Here is a 23,159-nt window from a genome sequence, read left to right as displayed (position 1 = left end):
TACATGAGCTCCTCTGTACACCTCGTTCATACATGGTGCTCCGGTGCGCATCCTCTTGCACCTGGTCCTCTCTCTGGTATCTGATCGAGTGAAGCATCTAAAATGCTTCACCTGTGTTAAATTCTTGTATATGTTTTTTATGTAGAAGATTGTTTATATATATAAAGGGTGATTCATAATTATGGTAAAATAATTTAATGCGTGATAGTAGAGGTAAAAATAAGAAAAGAGTTCTTATAAACATATATCAATAAACGCTTTATTAGCGAGCTATACAGAGTGAAAGATTTCGTCCGGAATTCAGTTCCTCTGGTGAAATACACCGATGCTGAATTGTTTGGGGACTTGTTTTTGAAAAAAAATTATGCTGGATTCATATGGAAAAATATCTGAAGAATTGAATAAAACTAGTCTGGAAGCTTTAGTGTGAGTAGTTTTTGAGGAAAAAGTTGAAATATGCAAAAAATCCAAGTAGAAAAACACAGACTTCTACGTTTGATGCCCAATAACTTTCTTTAATGACCAGTAAACAAATAATTTTTCGCAATAAAAATTGTAGAGAATTTAATTCTGAAAAGAATTATGTAAGCTGTGTAAACTGAATTTGAATAAAAGTTGAATAAAATGTATTCTTATGTAGCACATTACACCACAAAAATTTGCTGTTTTATGAGGAGAGAACTAATAACTCATAAGTTGTAGCTGATAGCAAATAAAATATTCGGTTTTTTATGAAAAGTTTTTTTTTTATAAAATACAGTACTTTCAATTATTTTAAATGTTATAAAATATAGTATAATTTAAACAAATTCATTTTCATCTTAAACTGCAGAGCAAGAGAGGAAAACGTTCTATTCAATAAAAATGTCTTAGCAAAGCTTCCACGCCATTGGCTAAGAACTTAATACAACTCAGCAGTTGCGCTGACAAAATTTTTATTCCTAAAAAAGACCACTCACTTCTCGTTCAACTGCGGTATCGACCACGAGTCCAGGTTTACCCAGGAGAGTCAGTTCCATATTTTCTGTAAGTTTCTTTTTCTTTAATTTTCTTTCAAAATTCATTGTCATCCTTTTAAACAGTAATATCTCAAATAATAATAATAATAATAATAACAATAATAGAACGTTTTCCTCAACATATTTTTTTTTAATAATTTAAATTCTTAAATAAAATCAATTTCATTTTAGATAATTAAATATAAGCCAACGGTTTCATAAGAAAGGGCGTAATTGTTTAAAATAAGATTTGTTTTGTTTAATCATCCGTATTACCGATTTTCAACCTTTTGTATCTTTTTAAATATTGTTCAAAATTGATAAGAACTTTGTGTCAATAAAAACTAAATTACTTTTCCAATTCTTACTTCTTCTATTTTCATCCTATTTCAAAAATTCAAACACCTTGTGTGAGTCAAAATTTTTATTATCAAAATTTCCAAGTTTTTGTGTTTTTTCTTTATATAAAAAAAAAGACACTGGTGGAGGCGTTCCTGTTCCTGTGAGGTAATTGAATGAATTGATCGAAACCCATACGATTTGGAGGAATCTGGGGATTAATTCATTCAATTATCCACAAATTTAAAGATCCTATAATTTTTGGTAGTGTGCTTTACCAAACATCGAGTAGAGGCACTAACCACTAAGAAGAATACAATCGATCAGTAGCCCTACTAACGAATTGATTATTTGAATAAATCACATTAATGTGAAGAAAATAAATAGATGATGAAATAACACTTATAATCTTTTCGTTAGACTGGTCATTTCTCTTTATTCTTTTATTTGTTACATATGGTGAAGGCGTCGATCGCCCATCATCCCAATTTATTTGTTACATTTGGTGGAGTTTAAGCCGGGTTTTTGACTTTTATTCTATCACATCCAATCTGACAATAACTGTTGGACTTTTTCGGTAACCTTTTGCTGTCCCATTTACACGAATACTTTCTACTTAAAGAAAAAAAATTATGTTTGTAAAACACAAGGTTTTTGGATTTTTAATCATCAAATTCATTCTTATTTAGTTTTAAATCAAATCAAGTTCATTATGGATTAACATTGACAAAAAAAAACTTATTATTTTCATAAAATCTAAATATTGAAAAAATATTAATATTGAATAATTATTATTGAATGAATCCGAACGTAAGGATTGAGTAAATTATCAAATAAATATCCTCCCAGAATAAACAGGAAGGAAAAAATAAAAAAATAATAATAATAAGAATGTAAAAAATATTTATCTCATCATTCAATCTCGAATAATTCGAATAGCACGAGTAAAACTTAGTGTTTGTAATTAGTTGATTGTTCTTTTGAAGAACGTAAACTTGCATTATATTTCATTCTTCTAGGTCACGGTCACCTTTCACTTTCATTTCATCTTTCCATTGTGTGCATGCTATTGTAATAATTAGAATCTTATTCATTGTAGTATAAAGTGAAACTTATTCTGGCCCTATGAGGTTGTTGCTTCAATGAACCGTAATATTCCAGACTTGCGTGATATAAAAATAAAAAGTGAATACATACAGATCCCACTTCGATTATACTTTCCAATAACTTTCGATTGATGTAACTACTTATTTTTTTATTTAGAAGAACAAGAGTTTGCTATCCAAAATATAATAAATAGAGTTCCTCTGTCTGACACACTAAAAAATCAATTTCCTGATTTAGTTCTATTGGAAAAGACATTAAGAACAATATATAAAATTCAAGACGGTGAATGTTCTTCCAAAAGCATCACTACAAATAATATCACACAAACAGATCAAATAAGCAATAATACTAACACTACTCAAACTGATTCCATAATCAACGACACAAACACTACTCAAACTGATCCCATAAACAATAGTATCAACACTACTCAAACCGATCTCGTAAGCACAGTACAATCACTACGCAAACGGATCCCTTGAGCGATAATAAAATGACGGATAAAAAGCGCCCATTTATTACGCCAAAAACATTTTCGGCCAACCCCAAAGAAAACATATGCGAGTTTTTCTCCTATTACGACAGAACAGCCACTCTGAATGGTTGGGATGACACCGACAAACTACAATACTTGCCATTCTATCTGAACAATAGTGCATTACAATTTTTGAAACTCTCAATGCCTCAAATCCAAATAATTTGACCTATCAACACATGAAAGAATCTCTGACTAAATATTTCGAGCCAGTAGGTCAAGCTGAAAAATTTGAAATTCAATTGAATAATAGAAAAATGCAAAACACCGACACACTTCAAGTTTCATGACTGATGTTCTATTCCTTTGTAGTAAAGTTGATCCTCAAATGGGAGAAAAACAAAAAGTCAGGTTCATTCTACGAGGTTTGCAACCATCCATATTAGATAAAATCATTATGCTCCCAAACAACTCAATCAAGGAGCTGGAAGAAAATTTGAAAAAATATCAACTAGCACAATTCATACATGATGACAGATTAGGTATTTTTGATCAATCATCAAATCAACAACACACCCACAACAGCGACCCAATTGAAAAACAAATTATTACATTAACACGCAAAGTTAATCAGTTAGAACACGAAAGATCTCAAAACACACATAGACAAACATACAATCCCACAAACACAAATCACGATGTAAAGCAGGGATTCGCTGAAACCGATTCCAAACATGTCTGTGAGGGAAAAAGATTCCACAGAACAGACAATTTATTCTGTAAAATTTGTAAAAAAGCTAACCACACTACACAAAACTGCCGTTTTAATAATTTGAAAAAATGTGACATCTGTGGAAACTCATCACACAACACACAGCAATGTAAATTTAACGGTCTAACTCAAAAATCCAATGCAAACACCCAAAACAAATGCGCGATTTGCAATAAAACCAATCACAGTACCCAGTCGTGTTATTTTAACAAAATGAATAAAGAGTCAAAAAACGAGTAAACGGACGCCTGAGGCCTCGGAACAACAACAGAATACTGTAATCAGGTGTCCGAAAGAAAATGAAACTAGAAACGTTGATGTATTAGGAATTAACTCAGAAAACGAACTTACAAAAGAAAATGATAGGAATAACAGTATAACGAATGAAAACATTGTAACTGTATCCTCACCAATAATTGATAGCTCGAGTAGCGAACATAAAAAACTTGGAGAGATTAACACCAACAATAAAGAACAAACCAGATCAGGTAGTTCCATCTCTGAAAGTCAAAATATCAAAGAAAAAGGGTTAAGCAGGGTCCCTTCAAATAATATAATGTCAAATACCAAAACCCATACTGCAACTAATGAGAATAGTGAAAATGATGAGGAAATAGAACCCCATCATATTCAAAGCTTTATTGAAGCAATCACTAATAATTACGGAAATGTATTGCATAATATTATGTATACTTTCCATCCCAATATTGCAACTAGTTTGTTAATCACTCCTTATGAAGAGTTAAAAGAATTAATTAGCGACGAAGCAAAAAGTAGCAAATTTTGGATTTTCTTCATAAGTGATACTGACAACTTACGAAGGAAAAAGTGGTCATTATTGGCTTACGATAACAAATCAGAAAAAGCATATCATTTCGATCCAAACGAGAATAGTAATCTTTCTCTTGCTTATGCTCTAATGAAAAAGATTAATTACTTGAAACATGAAGAAAATACAGTTACTAATAAAAGTAAATGTAAAGGTTCCCATAAAATTCAATTAGCTTATGTTCCCCAAGCAAACACCGTATTCAATTCCTGCATTCATGCCTTAGAGAATTTCATGAATATTACGTATTATTTATTGAAATATAGGACCTTGGAAGGATATGGGGAAAAAGATGCGATAGCCTGTTTTAACAGAGCTGAAATATTTTCTATGTTTGAATTTATTGAAAATAAAAGACCTTTCATCACAATGCAGGGAAAGCCTGAGATAATTATTAGATTGGAAACTGTAGTTGAGATTATTGAAAAGCAAGGTAATGATTTTTCTTCAAAATCCCATAAAAATGAGCGTGTGCTTCCTGTTTGCCTACCAGATTCATTTCCTCAACAATATCATGAGAAAAAAACTTTAGCTCTACAGATACCAGGGAAAATAAATGAGTTGCATGTAAATCTTTTGTTCGACACCGGCAGCAACGTCTGTATAGTTCGGCAAAATGTAATTGATGATTCTACAATAACCGATGCTCCCACTAATTGTCAATTGTTTGCCGCTAATGGAGAGCCGCTTAAAATAGTAGGAATGTCTAAAGTATCTTTCTCTATTCAAAATAATAGATTTGAACAAGATTGCTATGTAATGAAAAATTTCTCAGCAGACTTATTGCTTGGAATAATTTTTTCATAAAAAACGGAGTCATACTCAATTTTAAAAATAAGACTATCTTTGTAGATTCAGAATTTGACGTAATAAGTATTCCGATGGACGACGAATTCCTAAACCAAATTAGTCATCAATTATCAATGTCAGTTCAATCTGCTAATAGCGTATTGTCAAGTAATAATATGATCATCAAACCACACTCAGTAGCAAAAATTGATACGTTTTGTTTAACAAAATAAATGATGAATCATCATGCTATTTCAACCTACAATCTAGTCTAATCAATCCAAATTGTTCATTGATCAATTCAATTGAAATGCATAATAATAATAATAATCAACTCAGTTTAAAATTCTTAATTCGTCAGACAAACCAATATTTATACATGAAGGAGAGACGCTAGGAAACATATCTCACTGCGAATTGAATGAAAATTCAGAAAATCTAATCAATAAATTCAAGCCCACTAATTTCAAGGATCAAATTTCAAATAATCTGATAAAACTAACGACAGATTTGACATTAAAACCAAAAATAATTGAAAATGTATCTGTGAGAAATATATTCTCTATAGAAAATATTGATGAGGTTGAATTCGTGCAGAATAATCAGTATTTAAATGGAAAGAAAGTAGCTTTTTATTTGAGCGAAATAACTCCTCATGAAATAATATTTCAAGCTTACAACTTTTCTAAAAAAGAAGTAGTTTTGTTAATCCATGGAGAGATAGGAGTTCTAAATATAAAGCAGCCTATAAGACATATTGAAACAAAAAACACTATGAATAAAATCTATCAAATCACAAAAATGAATGCAGAAAAACCAGATATATTTGTACATGACAAAAATGTTGCTATAAATAAAGATTTGCCAACGGAAAGCTATGCTAAATTAGCAAAGTTAGTAGAAACTCACTCTGACATTTTTGCTAAAAACAAATATGACATACCAATATCAAAATTACCACCCGTAACGATCAAAGTAGTAGATGAAACCCCGATATTTTCACCACCCTATAAGTTAGCTCCTTCTGAGAGGGACAGCTTACATGAAATAATTGAAGGACTTCTCGAAGCAAAAGTGATTGAACCTACGAAATCAAGTTATGCAGCACCCGCATTTCTTGTACACTATAAAGATAAATCACCTCGCATGGTTGAAAATTACAAAAAATTAAACAGTAAGATAGTAAAAGACAATTTCCATTGCCCAACCCAAGTACTGTTTTAGAAGCTTTAAGTGGCGCAAAATATCTATCTACATTGGATTTGACTAGTGCATTTTACTCAATGGCGATTTCTGAGGAATCACAACACCTCACATCGTTCATAACACCTGACGGTCTTTACAAATTTCGTAAACTACCTATGGGTTTAGCAGTGAGTCCAAATTCATTTCAGCGAGGAATGACATCTTTGTTTTCAGACAAACTTTATAGAACACTTTTACTGTATATTGATGATTTGTATATAATGTCTTCTACCTTGGAAAACACATTTCTGAAATTGAGAGGTATTTTCTAGATTAAGAAAAGCTGGTCTCAAACTTAGCCAGAAAAATCAAAGATCTGTTTCAAAAATATTAGATACTAGGACCTCAGTATCAGACACCGGAATTTCTCCATTACCGGAAAATGTTCAAGCTATAGCTGAATATCCGATCCCAACAAAGATGAATGATGTTCGTAGATTTTTAGGAGCTGTTTCTTACTATAGAAAATTCATTCCGAATTTATCAAAACGAGAGTATCCTCTAACTCAATTAACAAAAAAGGATGCGAATTTGAATGGTTAGACAGCCATCAAAAAGTATTTGAAGAATTAAAATCATGTCTTATGACAAACCTGACTTTTGCATTATCAAGATGATAGGGAGACAGTCCTTATGACAGATGCTTGTAGTGTTGGAATCGCTGGATGTTTATGCCAGTTAGATGACGACGGAGCTATGAAACCAGTATCTTACGTTTCTCGAAGATTGAGTAAAAATGAAGAAAATTGGCCAGCAACTCATTTAGAAATGTTAGCTGTAGTATATTGCATTTCACATTTCAGACCCTTACTCTTGAATAAAAAGTTCACAGTTATACTGATCATAGTAGCCTCCAACATTATAGAAACATAAAAGCCCAAACTCTCGTCTTGCTAAATTAGCAGCGAAATTAGTCTATATGATTTTGAAATTAAGTACAAGCCAGGGAAAAATCTCCAGCTCATAGACGCATTATCAAGAGCTCCCATAGATGTACCAATTGAGAATGAATGGCAAGAAATCAATACAATACAATGTGCAAATATAGGCTTATTACAGAAACAAGCCCCATATTTAAAACTATATCTTGCGATTCATGACCTAAATGCAGCAGAAAAGCGATTTGCTAGAAAATCCCGAAGTTACTTGCTTAAAGACGATATTCTATATTACAAAGATTCTCAATACAAACAAGTTTTCTCCATTTTAGCACTTCCACAATCTTTAGTTCCACAAATCCTACAACAATTCATGAGTCGTTCATTTTGGCGGTCACTTAGGAATAGAAAAGACTATTTCCAAAATAAGAGTAAAATATCACTGGCCAACAATGAGATCAGGGCATAACTGAAAGATATAACCATACGCTAATAACTATGTTGAAATGTTACATAAATGAAAAGCAAAACAATTGGCATTCCAACATAAAGTATGTGTGCTTTGCCTACAATATTTCATATCAAGAATCTCTAGGATACACACCTTTTTATCTAGTACATGGTTTTCATCCACTCAGCCCTTTCGATGTAGCATTTTTACCCCCATCAGCTGAAATAGATCGATTTCAAGTGCTACACGATCTAGCTGAAATTCGGTCACAATTACCGAATATAATACAAAAGGCCCAACAACGACAAAAGATTCGCTTTGATGAAAAACATAAACAAGTAGAATTTCAAATAGGAGACTTCCTACACTTCTGCTGCGGCACAGCGACAGACGGAGAGCTCCATGGACTCGAATTCAACGAGCAGCATATCACAGACCACCTGAATGCTTTCCAAAGTCTCGTGAAAGAAGACCATCAAGATCTAATCAAAGTGACGGGAGAATTAAACCTCTTCACTAACAACATCTCTAATCAGTTCCATGCAGCCTACAAACTTTTCAAAAAATCACAAGTAGCAGCAGATGAAGAACTCTACACTCAAATGATTGCATACGCTTTTCACATATACTCACATCTATACCTCATTGCCAGACGAAACTTCATCACATCAATAAAAGAAACCTGCCAACAAAATTAATACCAGCAAACGTCATCAAACCAGAATTGTTATTGAAGGACCTCTCTCAGCTACAAGAGAAGATGAATTCAACAACAAATCAACAGTTGGCGGTCGATCTCAAAAATTATCAGCAGCTATATCAACTTCCAATAACAACATGCCGAGTCACAGAAGAAGACGTTACAATCACGGTGAAGATTCCAATTGTCACGAAAGCATCGAACTTCACTTTATTCAAGTACATTCCCACCCCACTCAGCTGGAAAAACCAATCGTGTTGGCTGCCAAGAGAAGACATGATCATTGCGAAAAGCGGAAACACCATTCAAGTTTTGGCCGGAAAACAACTAGAGCTTTGCCAAGTACCCAAAACAAAGCTCTGCTATCTACCTAGACAGCAGCATTCAGGAGAATTATCATCAAAATGTACGGAGCATCTCGTTATGTCATCAACGTTACAAAAACTACAAGAATTTTGCGTTTTCACCTGTACAAGCAACACGGATGCCGTCCAAATTCTAGAAATGTCACCTACGGTATTCTATGTCACCAACATTCAACCAGGACATCAATTAAATGTGAAGGAGGAGAAGAACAACTATTATCGACTACTCTTCCAGGAACAATTCAAACATCTATCCCGTGCAACTGTGAGCTACAGGAGAAGAACAAAACACTTATCAGAAAGACATTTCCTTGTGACTCCCGTGCTCCTCTAATTCCAAATATTCAACACTTCTTACCTTTACACTGGCTAAATATTAAATCATTAAAAGTAGATTCTTTTCAACCACATACAAATCCTCATTTTGATAATTTTACTGATATTTTGAAAGATGACTGGAATGTAACAATACCAACATTGTTTATTCATAACAATATAGCACCAGATTTATTTGAAAAAGTAACACTTCCAAACAGTTGGTATGATATTTTTAATTCTACTTCCATGGCATTCTATTTTATTTATGCATGGTTAGCACTGATTACTTTGGCATTACTGTACTTCATAAATAAGATTCACATGCTACTGACTCTAAAAAAAGCTCAAGAAAAACCCACAATACATATGATGGAGCTTAAAGATTGAACAGTCAAATACCACAGAAATTGTTAAAAATAAAAACGTTTTGATGTAACTTTTCTTTTGTGTGTCAATTGTCTTATGTAATTAATCAAAACTGAACATAGGATATTATTTTGTTGTGTTATTGATCTGTATTATTTATTTATTGATCTATTGAATGCTCTATTAATGAATATTAATTTACAATTATTGATATTTCATTGAATTACATGATTTACCTATTGAAGATTAATAAAATGCATTATTGTTGAATATTATTTTATTACTAATTATGGATTTTTCATTACTATTATAGTATGATTGACCTTTTGCATATTATTTTAATGTATTACTTATGAATAGGCTACAATTTTTATTCTAATTTTGGATTTTTCATTTGTATTCCACGATTTACCTATTGAATATTTAATTGAATATTATTTGAATACATTATTGATTGACTTTTCATTTGTCTTGTATGTATTAAATATAATAAAATTTGAATGCATTATTGATTAATATTATTTAAATAATTGTTAATTTTTCATTTGTTTTTGATTTAAGAAAATAATTTATATGTCTATGCATTATTAATTAATATTATTTAATTCATTGATTTCCAATTATATCAGTTGAATAACCTATTTTAATTTTTGTCTATTTTATTATCGGTATTATTAATGCATTATTGATTTCTTTATTAGTATGGAATAAGATCCAACTTAATTAATTAATTTTATTCAATTATCATTTTTTAATTATAAGAAAAACAATTATTATTATTAATACATTTTCATAGTTAGTAGGATTATTTGTATTATCATTGGGTATATATGTATTTTAACGAGAAGAGTAAGCATAGTTTTATTGAATTCTTTGAATAACATTTTTTTTTAAATTCTATAAATGTAAAAGAAAAAATATCTATATTCAAGCTACCACGACCAAGATGATTATTACTGAATAAACTATTGACAAGAAAGAAGGAATTTATCAAATTTATGTTACCATATTGATTTAATGAACTGTTAATGTAATTATTATGTTATACTCTCAATCAGAATGTGTATTGTGAATTATTGTTCAATAATTGTCTCTTGCTTTGCACTTGTAGAGCCAGGGTCGGCTCTTCCCCTAGGGGAGGGGACATGTCACGATAGTGACAGAACCGTGTCTCAAAAATATTTAATTATAATTTTTTTTTAATAAAATACAGTACTTTCAATTATTTTAAATGTTATAAAATATAGTATAATTTAAACAAATTCATTTTCATCTTAAACTGCAGAGCAAGAGAGGAAAACGTTCTATTCAATAAAAATGTCTTAGCAAAGCTTCCACGCCATTGGCTAAGAACTTAATACAAACTCAGCAGTTGCGCTGACAAAATTTTTATTCCTAAAAAAGACCACTCACTTCTCGTTCAACTGCGGTATCGACCACGAGTCCAGGTTTACCCAGGAGAGTCAGTTCCATATTTTCTGTAAGTTTCTTTTTCTTTAATTTTCTTTCAAAATTCATTCTCCTCCTTTTAAACAGTAATATCTCAAATAATAATAATAATAATAATAATAACAATAATAGAACGTTTTCCTCAACATATTTTTTTTTAATAAATTTAAATTCTTAAATAAAATCAATTTCATTTTAGATAATTAAATATAAGCCAACGGTTTCATAAGAAAGGGCGTAATTGTTTAAAATAAGATTTGTTTTGTTTAATCATCCGTATTACCGATTTTCAACCTTTTGTATCTTTTTAAATATTGTTCAAGATTGATAAGAACTTTGTGTCAATAAAAACTAAATTACTTTTCCAATTCTTACTTCTTCTATTTTCATCCTATTTCAAAAATTCAAACACCTTGTGTGAGTCAAAATTTTTATTATCAAAATTAGGTAATTGTATATTGGATACTCTAATGATTGTATTGTACAAGTATTTGTATGTTATTTTTGGCAATAAATTCAATTCAATTAAAAAAAAGCATTTTCTAAGAACGTATATCTGAACCTGGAAATTGATATTTTAAGTTTTGATCGTATTCAAGTTAAAGCAGTTATTATAATTATATTGATATAGCAGTTAAATACCTGGCTCAAATTTGCTTCATCCTCTTTTTCAGCATTGTCACTTGAAGAATCTCCTCGGTTGATGATACGTTTCCTCTTCTTCCTAGTAATGCACATTTGTAATCAATAACTCATTTATAAATGGGAAGTTTAAATTAAATAATTAATATTATTATTATTATTTCATTTCATCCACTGACCTCCTATAAAAGGGGTATATGGATTTGTCAAATTTATACAAGAAAGTGTGTGATGTCCTCTAAGCCTCCAACTTGAGGTTTGTAATATTCAGTGAACTCCTCCGCTGAATATGCACCAGCAAAAGCAGCAGCTCCCTTCTCAATTGAATTCTAAATTTCCTTACTGTTTAATTATTTTAAGTGGGATGGTAACAGGTTGTATATTCGAATACATGAGCTCCTCTGTACACCTCGTTCATACATGGTGCTCCGGTGCGCATCCTCTTGCACCTGGTCCTCTCTCTGGTATCTGATCGAGTGAAGCATCTAAAATGCTTCACCTGTGTTAAATTCTTGTATATGTTTTTTATGTAGAAGATTGTTTATATATATAAAGGGTGATTCATAATTATGGTAAAATAATTTAATGCGTGATAGTAGAGGTAAAAATAAGAAAAGAGTTCTTATAAACATATATCAATAAACGCTTTATTAGCGAGCTATACAGAGTGAAAGATTTCGTCCGGAATTCAGTTCCTCTGGTGAAATACACCGATGCTGAATTGTTTGGGGACTTGTTTTTGAAAAAAAATTATGCTGGATTCATATGGAAAAATATCTGAAGAATTGAATAAAACTAGTCTGGAAGCTTTAGTGTGAGTAGTTTTTGAGGAAAAAGTTGAAATATGCAAAAAATCCAAGTAGAAAAACACAGACTTCTACGTTTGATGCCCAATAACTTTCTTTAATGACCAGTAAACAAATAATTTTTCGCAATAAAAATTGTAGAGAATTTAATTCTGAAAAGAATTATGTAAGCTGTGTAAACTGAATTTGAATAAAAGTTGAATAAAATGTATTCTTATGTAGCACATTACACCACAAAAATTTGCTGTTTTATGAGGAGAGAACTAATAACTCATAAGTTGTAGCTGATAGCAAATAAAATATTCGGTTTTTTATGAAAAGTTTTTCTTATATGAAAGTAGCATATCTATATGGCATTAAACTTATACCAAAAGACTAGTAGATTATGCCATTAAGCCTGGGAGGAAGCTCGAACAGAAGTAGATGATCTCCTATGATTCCTGCCCAAATGTTTACTGAAAACTGATGTTGTGGAAGATTAGGATTGATGGCATGAGGATTCTCAGCTGCCCAAATATGTTGGTTGTGGACGTTAACGATAGCTGTTCTTGTAAAGTGTGCCTCGTTGATAAATAAAACGTTTGTTAAAAAGTTTGGGTAAACAAGTTTTACTAAAAACCATGGGCAAATACTAGCACGGGGAATACAGTCTCGTGGCAATAGAGTATCAACTTTCTGGAGGTGGTATGGATGTAATTGTTGCTCTTTTAGTATCCTCCAAATAATAGATTGATTGACATTAAACTGCACTGACGATTCTCTTGTGCTCTTCTCTGGATGTTCATAAATTTCATTAAGAACTTGTTCTTCTAACTCAACAGTCATAGTAGATTGGGGTCTGCCTGCATAAATGTGCTCTATGGATATCAAAGAATCTGTTTCAGACAGACGTTGATGAATAGTGGCAAAAAACCTTTAACTTGGACATACTCGGTTAGGAAAGTTCTTTTGATACAAATGTCTTGCTTCAGTACCGTACAATTACAGTAGTGTCCCATTCCATACATTAAATGCATGTCAGCTAATTCTGAGTATGAATAATGTCTAAAATTACCTGCCATTTTTAAAAAAGTTAACACTTAACACAAAAGCAAAGTGAAATGGTTACAAATAACTGGTTAATAGATTAAACAAAAAACACAGCGCGGTTACAGTAGGCCTAACTTACAGTTTGTTGTTTTGTTCAACAGTGAGCTACAATATTTCTGAAAATAATTTTCAGCTGATAATTTCTTTTAAATATTTTATTATTTAAAACAAAATAAATCAGCTGTTTTGGAACAGCTGTTATTAAAATCCATGTTTTATTTGCAATCAGCTACAACCTATGAGTTATTAGTTCTCTTCTCATAAAACAGCAAATTTTTGTGGTGTAATGTACTACATCATAAGAATACATTTTATTCAACTTTTATTTAAATTTAGTTTACACAGCTTACATAATTCCTTTCAGAATTAAATTCTCCACAATTTTTATTGCGAAAAATCATTTGTTTACTGGTCATTAAAGAAAGTTATTGGGCATCAAACGTAGAAGTCTGTGTTTTTCTACTTGCATTTTTTGCATATTTCAACTCTTTTCTCAAAAACTACTCACACTACAGCTTCCAGACTAGTTTTATTCAATTTGTCAGATATTTTTCCATATGAATCCAGCATAAGTTTTTCAAAAACTAGTCCCCAAACAATTCAGCATCGGTGTATTTCACCAGAGGAACTGAATTCCGGGCGAAATCTTTCACCCTGTATAGCTCGCTGATGAAGCGTTGACGGATATATGTTTATGGGAACTTTTTTCTTATTTTTACCTCTACTATCACGTATTGAATTATTTTACCATAATTATGAATCAACCTGTATAATATATATATATATATATATATATATATTATATATATATATATTATATATATATATATATATATATATATATATATATATATATATATATATATGCTTGGGTGTGGAAGAATTTCATGATCTCTGAAGTAGGGCCGACAACTTGTTCGAATTGATTCCCCAATCATCACCCTCAAGGCCCACTTCTGTAATCTGATTACCTCCACTACATCCATAGTATATAAGTAAATGTAGTATGTAAGAGTATAATACTATTCAATTAATAACTATACTATTTATAATAATACTATTTGTATCTCCGAATCGTCTGTAGACGACTTCTGTAGACGTCTGTAGACGGTAGCTTTTTGGAAAGCTAATAACTGTATTTCAAATGCAAATGCAGATACTATGAAATACGCACTTTGTCTTTTTGTTGGAGTCTTCATCTGAGCTGACGACAGAGCTTGAAGCCGACTTTTTGCGTTTAGTTGCCTTTGCATCTGAATCCGAGCTCTTCTCTTCCGGAGATTCAGATGCTACCTTATAATCTTCATCTGAATCACTTAGAACAATATTTTTCTTCTTCTTTGAAAGTCTGCAACACGATACAAAGTATTAGTATGATGATTAGTTTAGACGATGACTTGAATTAATCACTAGCTGATATTACAAACAAGTAATAATGTTGCAAAAAAGAAAAAATATTAGGCTATTCTGTCATTTTTTATAATATTGTTGAATGTTAATTGTTAAATGTTAGTTATATTATTAAAAAATGATTGGTTTTGCTGAATTATTTATGTTAAAAAGACTAGATAACAGATTATTGAAAAAATACGACAAAGTAATGCGACGTTTAATGTTAGCTAAAATAATTTTTGAAATATTAATGAATAATATTATCGTTTTATCTTGACACAATTATTATCTTTCCAGTTACCTTATGGGGGAGTAACGATGTCTATAGGCTCTCTTATCCCGGCCAAATGTTAATGGCAAGGATAGAATTACATTTGTATATCTCTCTTCAAGAATAGGAATTTACCTACAGTACTCGAATTACTCTAGTTCAAGTAGATACAAGACAATATTATACTAACATTACAGAATTGCTTTTCATCTTTGAATAATAAAGTTCATAATACGTAAAATTTATTGAATAGATAGTTAGCTATATTGTTACAGTATTTATTATCAACAAGAAAACTGGAATCTAAGCTACCGTACATTTAAATCTCATGAATAAATAAATATTAGGAAATGAATCAATTTAAATTGAGAATTGAAACTGCATTACATTCGAATCAAAAACTTACCCTTGTTTTTTCTTCTTGGTGATTTCCACTTCACTTTCAGAGCTATGAAAAACAAATACCATTAAATTATATTTCTTTCATTGAAATTAGCATTTTGATAAGCTATTCTAGACAGCAAGTTCGATCTTTAGATTGCGAGTTCTTTGCGAATACAAATTACAGATCAAACCGACCCCTTTAAGAATTTTATTTACGAAGGCAGTTTGAAGTTTCCGACCAAACCATATAGATAACAAACCTAGTGAACCAGATTTGATGTGGGTTTTTGTTCATATCGTAATAGCTACTCACTGAAATTTCAGTAATTTTGAACGCATAGTATTTATGTTACATTCGTTTGATCAAGTCAATGTTTATAGGTGTTGGGTGTCGTGTCTGCTCACATTACCTCAAAACTCATTCGATTCCCGATTCCATCTCTTCAACAATCATCAGTGCACTCATTTTTCATTCCTGATTGGCCAGTAATGCATCCAAATATTATCTGAAGTGATGAATTGGTAACAAAACTAAGATTATTGCACCTATACTGAACCTACAGAGTTGGAATTGAACAATTTTTGGTCTGATGTGAGAAAGATACAGCACCCGACATTTACTTACTCAAAAAACCCTAACATAGATACTACGTGACGAAAATTCAAGTGAATGACTATTGAAGTATTACCAAAAAGATACACAAGAGTTGACATCTTGATAGTTAGGTCGGAAACATTTAAAACTGCCCTCGTATATCAGACTATCACTTCCCATACATTATCCTTCATTATCATTAACTTTCCGATAAAGAAGCAGATCGTTACACTGATTTGATATTTTTTATCATGAACAATAATGAAAAAATCCAGTAAAAATACTTCTGAGTTTGTTGCATGGCGTAAAATTATTGATGAAGAGTATAAAAATCGTTATTAAAGAATCTTTATAAAGTAATCATGGTAAATGGAAAGCCTTGTTGATGTCCTTTCCACTCATCCATTTTAGAAATAGGTAATTCTGTCTTAAAGTGAAATTGCAAAAAAAAGCATTTACCTTTCTCCGCTTGCTCCATTCTCCTCTTTAATTTCTTCTTTTCTTTGCCTTTTACTTGGAGTTTCACCATCCTTCTCACTTTCTTCTGTTTCTTCGCTCTTAATTTTACTATCATTGTATTTTTTATCTTTTTCAGATACTTCTTCACTTTTCTCAAGTTTATTCCTTTTCTTACGTTGTTTCTCATTTTCATTATTCGGTTCTTCTTCTGGGTTCTCATTCACTTCTGGTTTATCGTCCTCAGTTTCATTCTCCACATTTGTTTCCTTTTCTTCATCTTCCTCATCATCTTCGGATACTTCTTTCTTCATTTTGCCCCGGCTCCTTTTTTTATCTGGCTTTTTATTTTCTTCCGTATTTTCATTCTTAGTTTTCTTATCTCTGCTTTTTCTTTTATTCTGCTTTTCATCTTCTTCCAATACTTCCTCTTTCATTTTCTTTTCCCTGTTTCTTATTTTATCTTGTTTACCATTTTCTTCATCTAGTTCTTCCTTTTTCGTTTTCTTTTTATGTTTTTCCTTCTTACCAATGTTTTCATCTTTCTTTGTCTTTTCATATTCTTCAGCTTCCAATTCCCTTTCTTTGTGCGATTTATCTCCTTTCTTCAAGAAACTCCTGTCGATCTGAAAAATATCATTAAATTTTAAAATGTCAATTAAAAGACATTGGCTAAGCCAAACTACCATAATATATAATAGCATGAAAATTGAAATTTAAAGAAACATAAGCTTGGACACGTAAAAGTAATATTAGTGAAAGTAATTAAGCAACGTAGTCACAAAGCAAGAAATTATAGTTGAGAAATTTGTTTGTGTTAGGCTGGGGTTGGACCAAGCGAGCGAATGCTTCTTCTCAACAAACATTAATACAAATCTGGATGAAGCCAGTTTAAAAGCTCTAAATCCATAGGAACTAACATATTCATGTACTTTTGGATATAATATTTATAATGCTTTTCATATGTCGGGTTGTTTATATGTGTTTTATGCTCCAGAATTCATGTTCTAGCTCTATGCTAGTTTGGTCTAACTCCAGCCTTAGGAAGTAATATCTGAATATCTATGAAATTGATCTTATTGTAGGCTGTGAAATTAAAAGCCGTAATTATAATTTATTATTAACTTAACAATGTTCTTAGCAAAAAATGGATACAGTCCGTGCAAATCTTACATTGCAGCACAGGAGCTTTTGATCACAGTGCTATTTCTTGAAAGTAATTATTCCATATTATTTCGATTCTAATGTGAATGAGAGAGCTATGATGACATTCATTTGATTCTATCATAATCCTGTATCGTTTTGTCTTTTTCTCAAATAATTAGCTCGCAGTGAATGAAAAACAATTTTATTCAATTCAATCAGTTCTAAGCATGCTAAAAACTCAAACCTGCTGGTGTTTTTAAATAGTTTTTACTTTCAAATAATTCCTACATGTAATTTTTCAAGCGAAATCAAAATCCAAGAGAAAAAATGAAGCAAAACACTTTTCAAATGCTAATAAAAGATTATCACTGCTCTCTGAAAAAAATCTGAATTGTAGATATAAAAATTGAAGGATCTTCAAAGCTTATGGTGCTGAAGAATTTAAAGAATTATTTTGATATTTGCATAGCAAACAGCATTCAATATTCATTATTTTTGTGGAAATGAGCCATGCAAATTAAATGACCATTATTGTTTATGATGCTGTATTCGAGAACACGCTTTCTGTGAAATGTGCTAGGTCTGTACCCCATAAGCACAATTCTGCAATACAATTTTTACACAGACTATAACAACAATAACAGGAACCAATAAGAAAGATTCTAGTAGTTGGTAGCTAGGCAATCAGAGTACTAAGCTAAGATCGGTCTCAAGATTAGTTTATAAGTACGGCTCTGCCAGCCACTCTTACAACTTTTGAAGGGTGTGTTAACATCGTCGGACTGTAGCACAGCTACCTATAATAAATGTCATGCACTAGGGAAAATGGTATCGTCGCTAAGTAGTGCTGTCAACAGGTCAGCCCGAGTTGAAATAGTCTGAACACTTGATGGTGATTGATAAAACGTTTGAATGACTCAAGTAGTGCATATGAGGTTATTGACTTTATCTTTTAAACTGGTTTTATACTGTTTTTATTAATCTTAGTTCAGAACAAGCATTCGATCGTTTAGTCTAACCCAGCCTTAGTGGAAACTGTGATTGTAGCCGATGTAGTCCCGGCTGGTCTTTCAATCAGTCTTTGAATGTGAAAGACTCTCAACAATTAACAATACAACAATACACAACCAACAACTTTATAATGTCTTTCCACGGAAAATATGAGAAACGTGATATCAGATGGTATTGGACATAATTATGATTGTAAAAAAATATGTGTCACTCACCGAGAAAATATCATCAGAATCCTCATCTTTAGAATTATCAACATTGTTATCAGGAATTTTGTCACCTTCACTTTCAGAGCTATTTTCTTTCTTGATATTAACAGAAGCATCACTGTTGTCATTATCATCAGTAGCGTCCTCACAGTTGGATTTATTATTTGCATTTTCTTCTCTCTCAATCTTGATTCTTTTCTCAGTCTTTATATCATTAGTGCTTTCAGCATTATCTTCATCATCTTCTATCCTAATACTTTTCTTAGTCTTAATGCGAACAGCGTTTCCAGCATCATCATCATCTTCTTTCAAGCTGTTATCAATTTTCATCTTCCTCTTCCCGTCATCTCTTTTTTTACACTCAAGTTTGTTTTCTTTTGTACTGTCATAATCATTTTCTTCTGTATCGGCGCTGTTTGTTCCTTTCTTTGGACAGTTCTTGGTACTAAGACTTTTTCTACTCTTTCTGGTACCTAACAAATTTTCACTTTCATTATCATCATGATTGTTAATATCTTTTGGTTTTACAGAGTTATTACCAACTCCCAAATTCTTTGTTCTGTTCAAGGATAATGGATTGAATAATGATTTATTCTTAGTAGATTCATCAACGCTGCAGTCGATAATTGAATCTGGAAGCAATAAAGTTATCCACGTGATAAACTTATGAGACAGTAAGTTGGAATCAAATTAAAATAGAAATTATTTACCTCAACCTACTATCTGAATTTATAATTTACTTCTAATGGATAAGAATACTGAAGTTACATAACTGATAGTGAATCATTTTCTTTAGAAGGATTCCCAATTTGCATGATTTGACACCATTTTATTCTTCATGCACATTCGCCATGAATTACTTGTTTCACACACATTATATTATTGAATTTTCTACCAGACTATATAGAGTGAGATATTTATTGGAACCCTTCAATAAGTTGGAGACTGTTGTAGATATAGTACTGTAACTTCCAAGATGAGCTATTGGTCGAAAACTCTACCTTTAGACGTACAACTGGATTTCAACCCCTCATAAGGGGGTGACTTAGAGGTTGTAACTCGAATATTTTAGATGTAAACACACATTGTGTGGTACAATGTTATAATCAGAATGAATAATTTTGAGATTTGAGCTTTCAGCCGACCAAAATAATGTTGGCGTTCCCAAATGATGTGAAATTTAGACTATCTCATGGAAGCCTATGTGACTAGATATTATATTGAATGTGACAACACTGCATCATGGGCTACGCTAGCTACACTGTCGTCATGTTCTTACACGGGCTTGCATTAAAAAGTCTCAATTCTACACAATCCGGCTACGAGAATATTTAGTAAACTGAAAAGCTCAAGTCGCAACTAATTTTCTTTAGACGGGGTTAAAAATCAATCAATAGTGAAAAATTAATTTAAAGTAGTGGAGCATTGAAATGTCAGTCTGCATTGCTAAATTAGTCATAGGTTCTATTCCCATTCTGCCTGGCTTTTATAATATTATAAAACACCTCAGTACCCCTGCAACTCATACATTCGAAGGCATATAAGTAAAAAGACTAGTCATAAGGTACTCACCGGAATTGTTGAGGGTTGACGATTCAAAAATGCTACTGCTCTGTTCAGTAATATCGGATTCAAGTCCAGTTCTTTCCAAATTACAAGCCAATTCCAGATCATCTTCCTTGTTATCAACCGCATCAACTGTACATAAAATAAAATAGCGATGATTTTGTTAACGTAGAAGGATTTATTTTTATTGAACCATTTATTTGAAATATTCTTTTTGTTACCGTACAATTAAAAGATTGGCAATAAGGCAGCAGCAGTACAAAACTAAGTAGACATTATCTCATTCTTCAATTTAGTGCGTTTCAAAACTTAATCTTGCTTGCAAGAGACTATTCAAAATAAATGTTTAATAAATATTACTTGAAAATTGCCAATGAAATTATTAAATCACTAGCTGGTCCGGCGAACTTTGTACCGCCAAATAGTTAATGCATCTCATGACAAACTTTAGCTGAATGCACATCTGAGGAGGCGCGATGCGGCATTTTGCTTCCAGGTGCTTCTTGCATAATGGCTTGAATGGAGGCACACACACACACACACACACACACACACAACACACACACACACACCGCTCCTCCTCAGATTTTAAAATTAGCTTAGTGTACAGCTGGTAACTTTAGATGATACTATTCATAATATTTTATCTATATAAATAGAATTCATTAAAATTTTATTTATATAGATAATTTTCCAACTGTAGAACCTCCCATCTATACTATTACAATGCTGAACTTTCTTACAAGATCGCGGATTTTTGCTACAGGGTATACTAGCCGAGTTTACATTCTGTATGTATTTTGTGACTACGCACCCTTTCGGAAAGCCAATTTTCTGACTCCAGGTGTTTAAAGTCTAGAACTTAGCAAAATCCCGAGCTCGGAAACCGGCCCTAATTGTGCTCTATAAATAAAATTCTTAATACTCAGATGTTCCTAATTTTGTTCAATGCATGTTTCTCTTTGTCCCAACAAACCAACCACGATTGAATAATGTTATTTACAAGAGAAAGATCTAGAACAGTACAACATACAAATAGTTTCCTTCAAAGAAAATTGCGCCTGTACAATAGTTTAAATACGATTCTTGACCCATTTATTGATCATTTATGAAAATTCTGATATTAATCCATGCAAGCTCTTCAATTTCAACTGTCACATTATTTTGCAGACCTTTCAATATATTCTTCCTTTCATTTTCCCCTTTATTTTTTCTAATCAACTTTTTCTGTTTTCTTATTCATTCAAGTTTTGTTTTAATTTTCAATATTTAGTTCTTATTTCTAATAGATTTTTTTCTTTTTTTTTCAAGCAACTTTTCTATGTTTTCTTAATCAAGTTTTGTTTCAATTCTCAACACCAAGTTCTTATTTCATTTTTTCAGTTCTTAACATTTTTTCCAAAAACTTCTTTTGAAGCAACTATTTTCTGTTTTCTTAATTTAGTTTTGTTTTGATTTTCAATATTAAGTTCTTATTTCTGAAATAAAGTATTATACTTTTGATGTAGATGAGGTTTGTTTTGACGGTAAGCTGTAAACCTTTTTGAGTTGTATTATCATGTTCATGTAATGTATTCTCAATAAACAAATAAATGAATAAATCTCTAGGTCATCTAATGGTTCATTAGATTTAATAAGTGTCCTAGAAAACAGGCATAACATAGATAACTCAATAAAGGTCTTGAATTACAAAAACATTTGTATCATACTTTTGATACAAAATTCTGCATAAACGTAATACGAACAAATTTAAAATGAAGTGAAAATAAAATTAGATAATTATTATTTCAGTAACCAAAAATAGTTTCTATTACCTTTTGGTTGTTGCTTGAAAAGACTGAACAGTTCATCATTTTCTTTCACGACAAAAGATAATGTGCATCTCTGATAATAATCAGCCACCATTTCAATGTTATTGATGACTGTATTGAGCAGGTGAGATTTCTCTGCTTGAGTACCTGAAACGCAAATTACATTGATTAGATATTCCTAAGCAAATAATTGGCCTATGAGTAAATTATTACAATAAGCCTGTTTTTATAAATTGGTAGATTAAGATATGAATATTGTAGAAGTAAGATAATTTCATTTTCCCTGGGATTTTTCAGTAGATCTACGCTTAATGGTTCCAACGATTTTTAGTCAAAAATTGAAATTGAAAGGAATGAGAGATGCAACAACAAAAAATCTGGTGTGGCGCACTCACACAACTTTCCTTGCCGTTATGAAAATTGATCACCTGACGCTAGTGTTCACGCGCATCTCAAGTCTACTATTCCAAGATCTGAGCCAGCTGATGACAGGACAATAACGCTGGAGACACACGAGGTCTTTTATCTCTTCATAGAGAATGATTTAATAGAATCAACAGTTGCCAACAGTTTGCAATTGAAATAATAACATTTTCTCGAATTTCGTGCTTATTTTCAATTTAAAGTGAAAATGTTACTGAACATTAATTGTAGAGATTTTTATGCTTAATCTTTTCCACTCAAAATTATTTGTTTAAAT

The 23,159-nt window shown here is 31.6% G+C and overlaps 1 protein-coding gene across 1 annotated transcript in view; it reads right to left on the bottom strand.

The window, feature by feature from the left end:
• Positions 1-23,159, bottom strand: part of LOC111058379 (transcriptional regulator ATRX homolog) — a 133,146-nt gene that overhangs the window by 98,653 nt on the left and 11,334 nt on the right. Inside the window, exons 5-11 of the mRNA XM_039423809.1 lie at positions 22,463-22,606; positions 20,655-20,780; positions 19,089-19,714; positions 16,720-17,342; positions 15,688-15,729; positions 14,793-14,966; positions 11,724-11,805 (exon numbers count right to left, since the gene is read on the bottom strand). Of these exons, the coding sequence (XP_039279743.1) occupies positions 11,724-11,805; positions 14,793-14,966; positions 15,688-15,729; positions 16,720-17,342; positions 19,089-19,714; positions 20,655-20,780; positions 22,463-22,606 (1,817 nt within the window). The remainder of the gene's footprint in view (positions 1-11,723; positions 11,806-14,792; positions 14,967-15,687; positions 15,730-16,719; positions 17,343-19,088; positions 19,715-20,654; positions 20,781-22,462; positions 22,607-23,159) is intronic.

This window comes from Nilaparvata lugens, chromosome 3 (genome assembly GCF_014356525.2).
Source record: "Nilaparvata lugens isolate BPH chromosome 3, ASM1435652v1, whole genome shotgun sequence".
Classification (NCBI taxonomy): domain Eukaryota; kingdom Metazoa; phylum Arthropoda; class Insecta; order Hemiptera; family Delphacidae; genus Nilaparvata; species Nilaparvata lugens.
The sequence above is the reverse complement of the archived record's forward strand: the minus strand, read 5'-3'. Positions and strand labels throughout refer to the sequence as shown.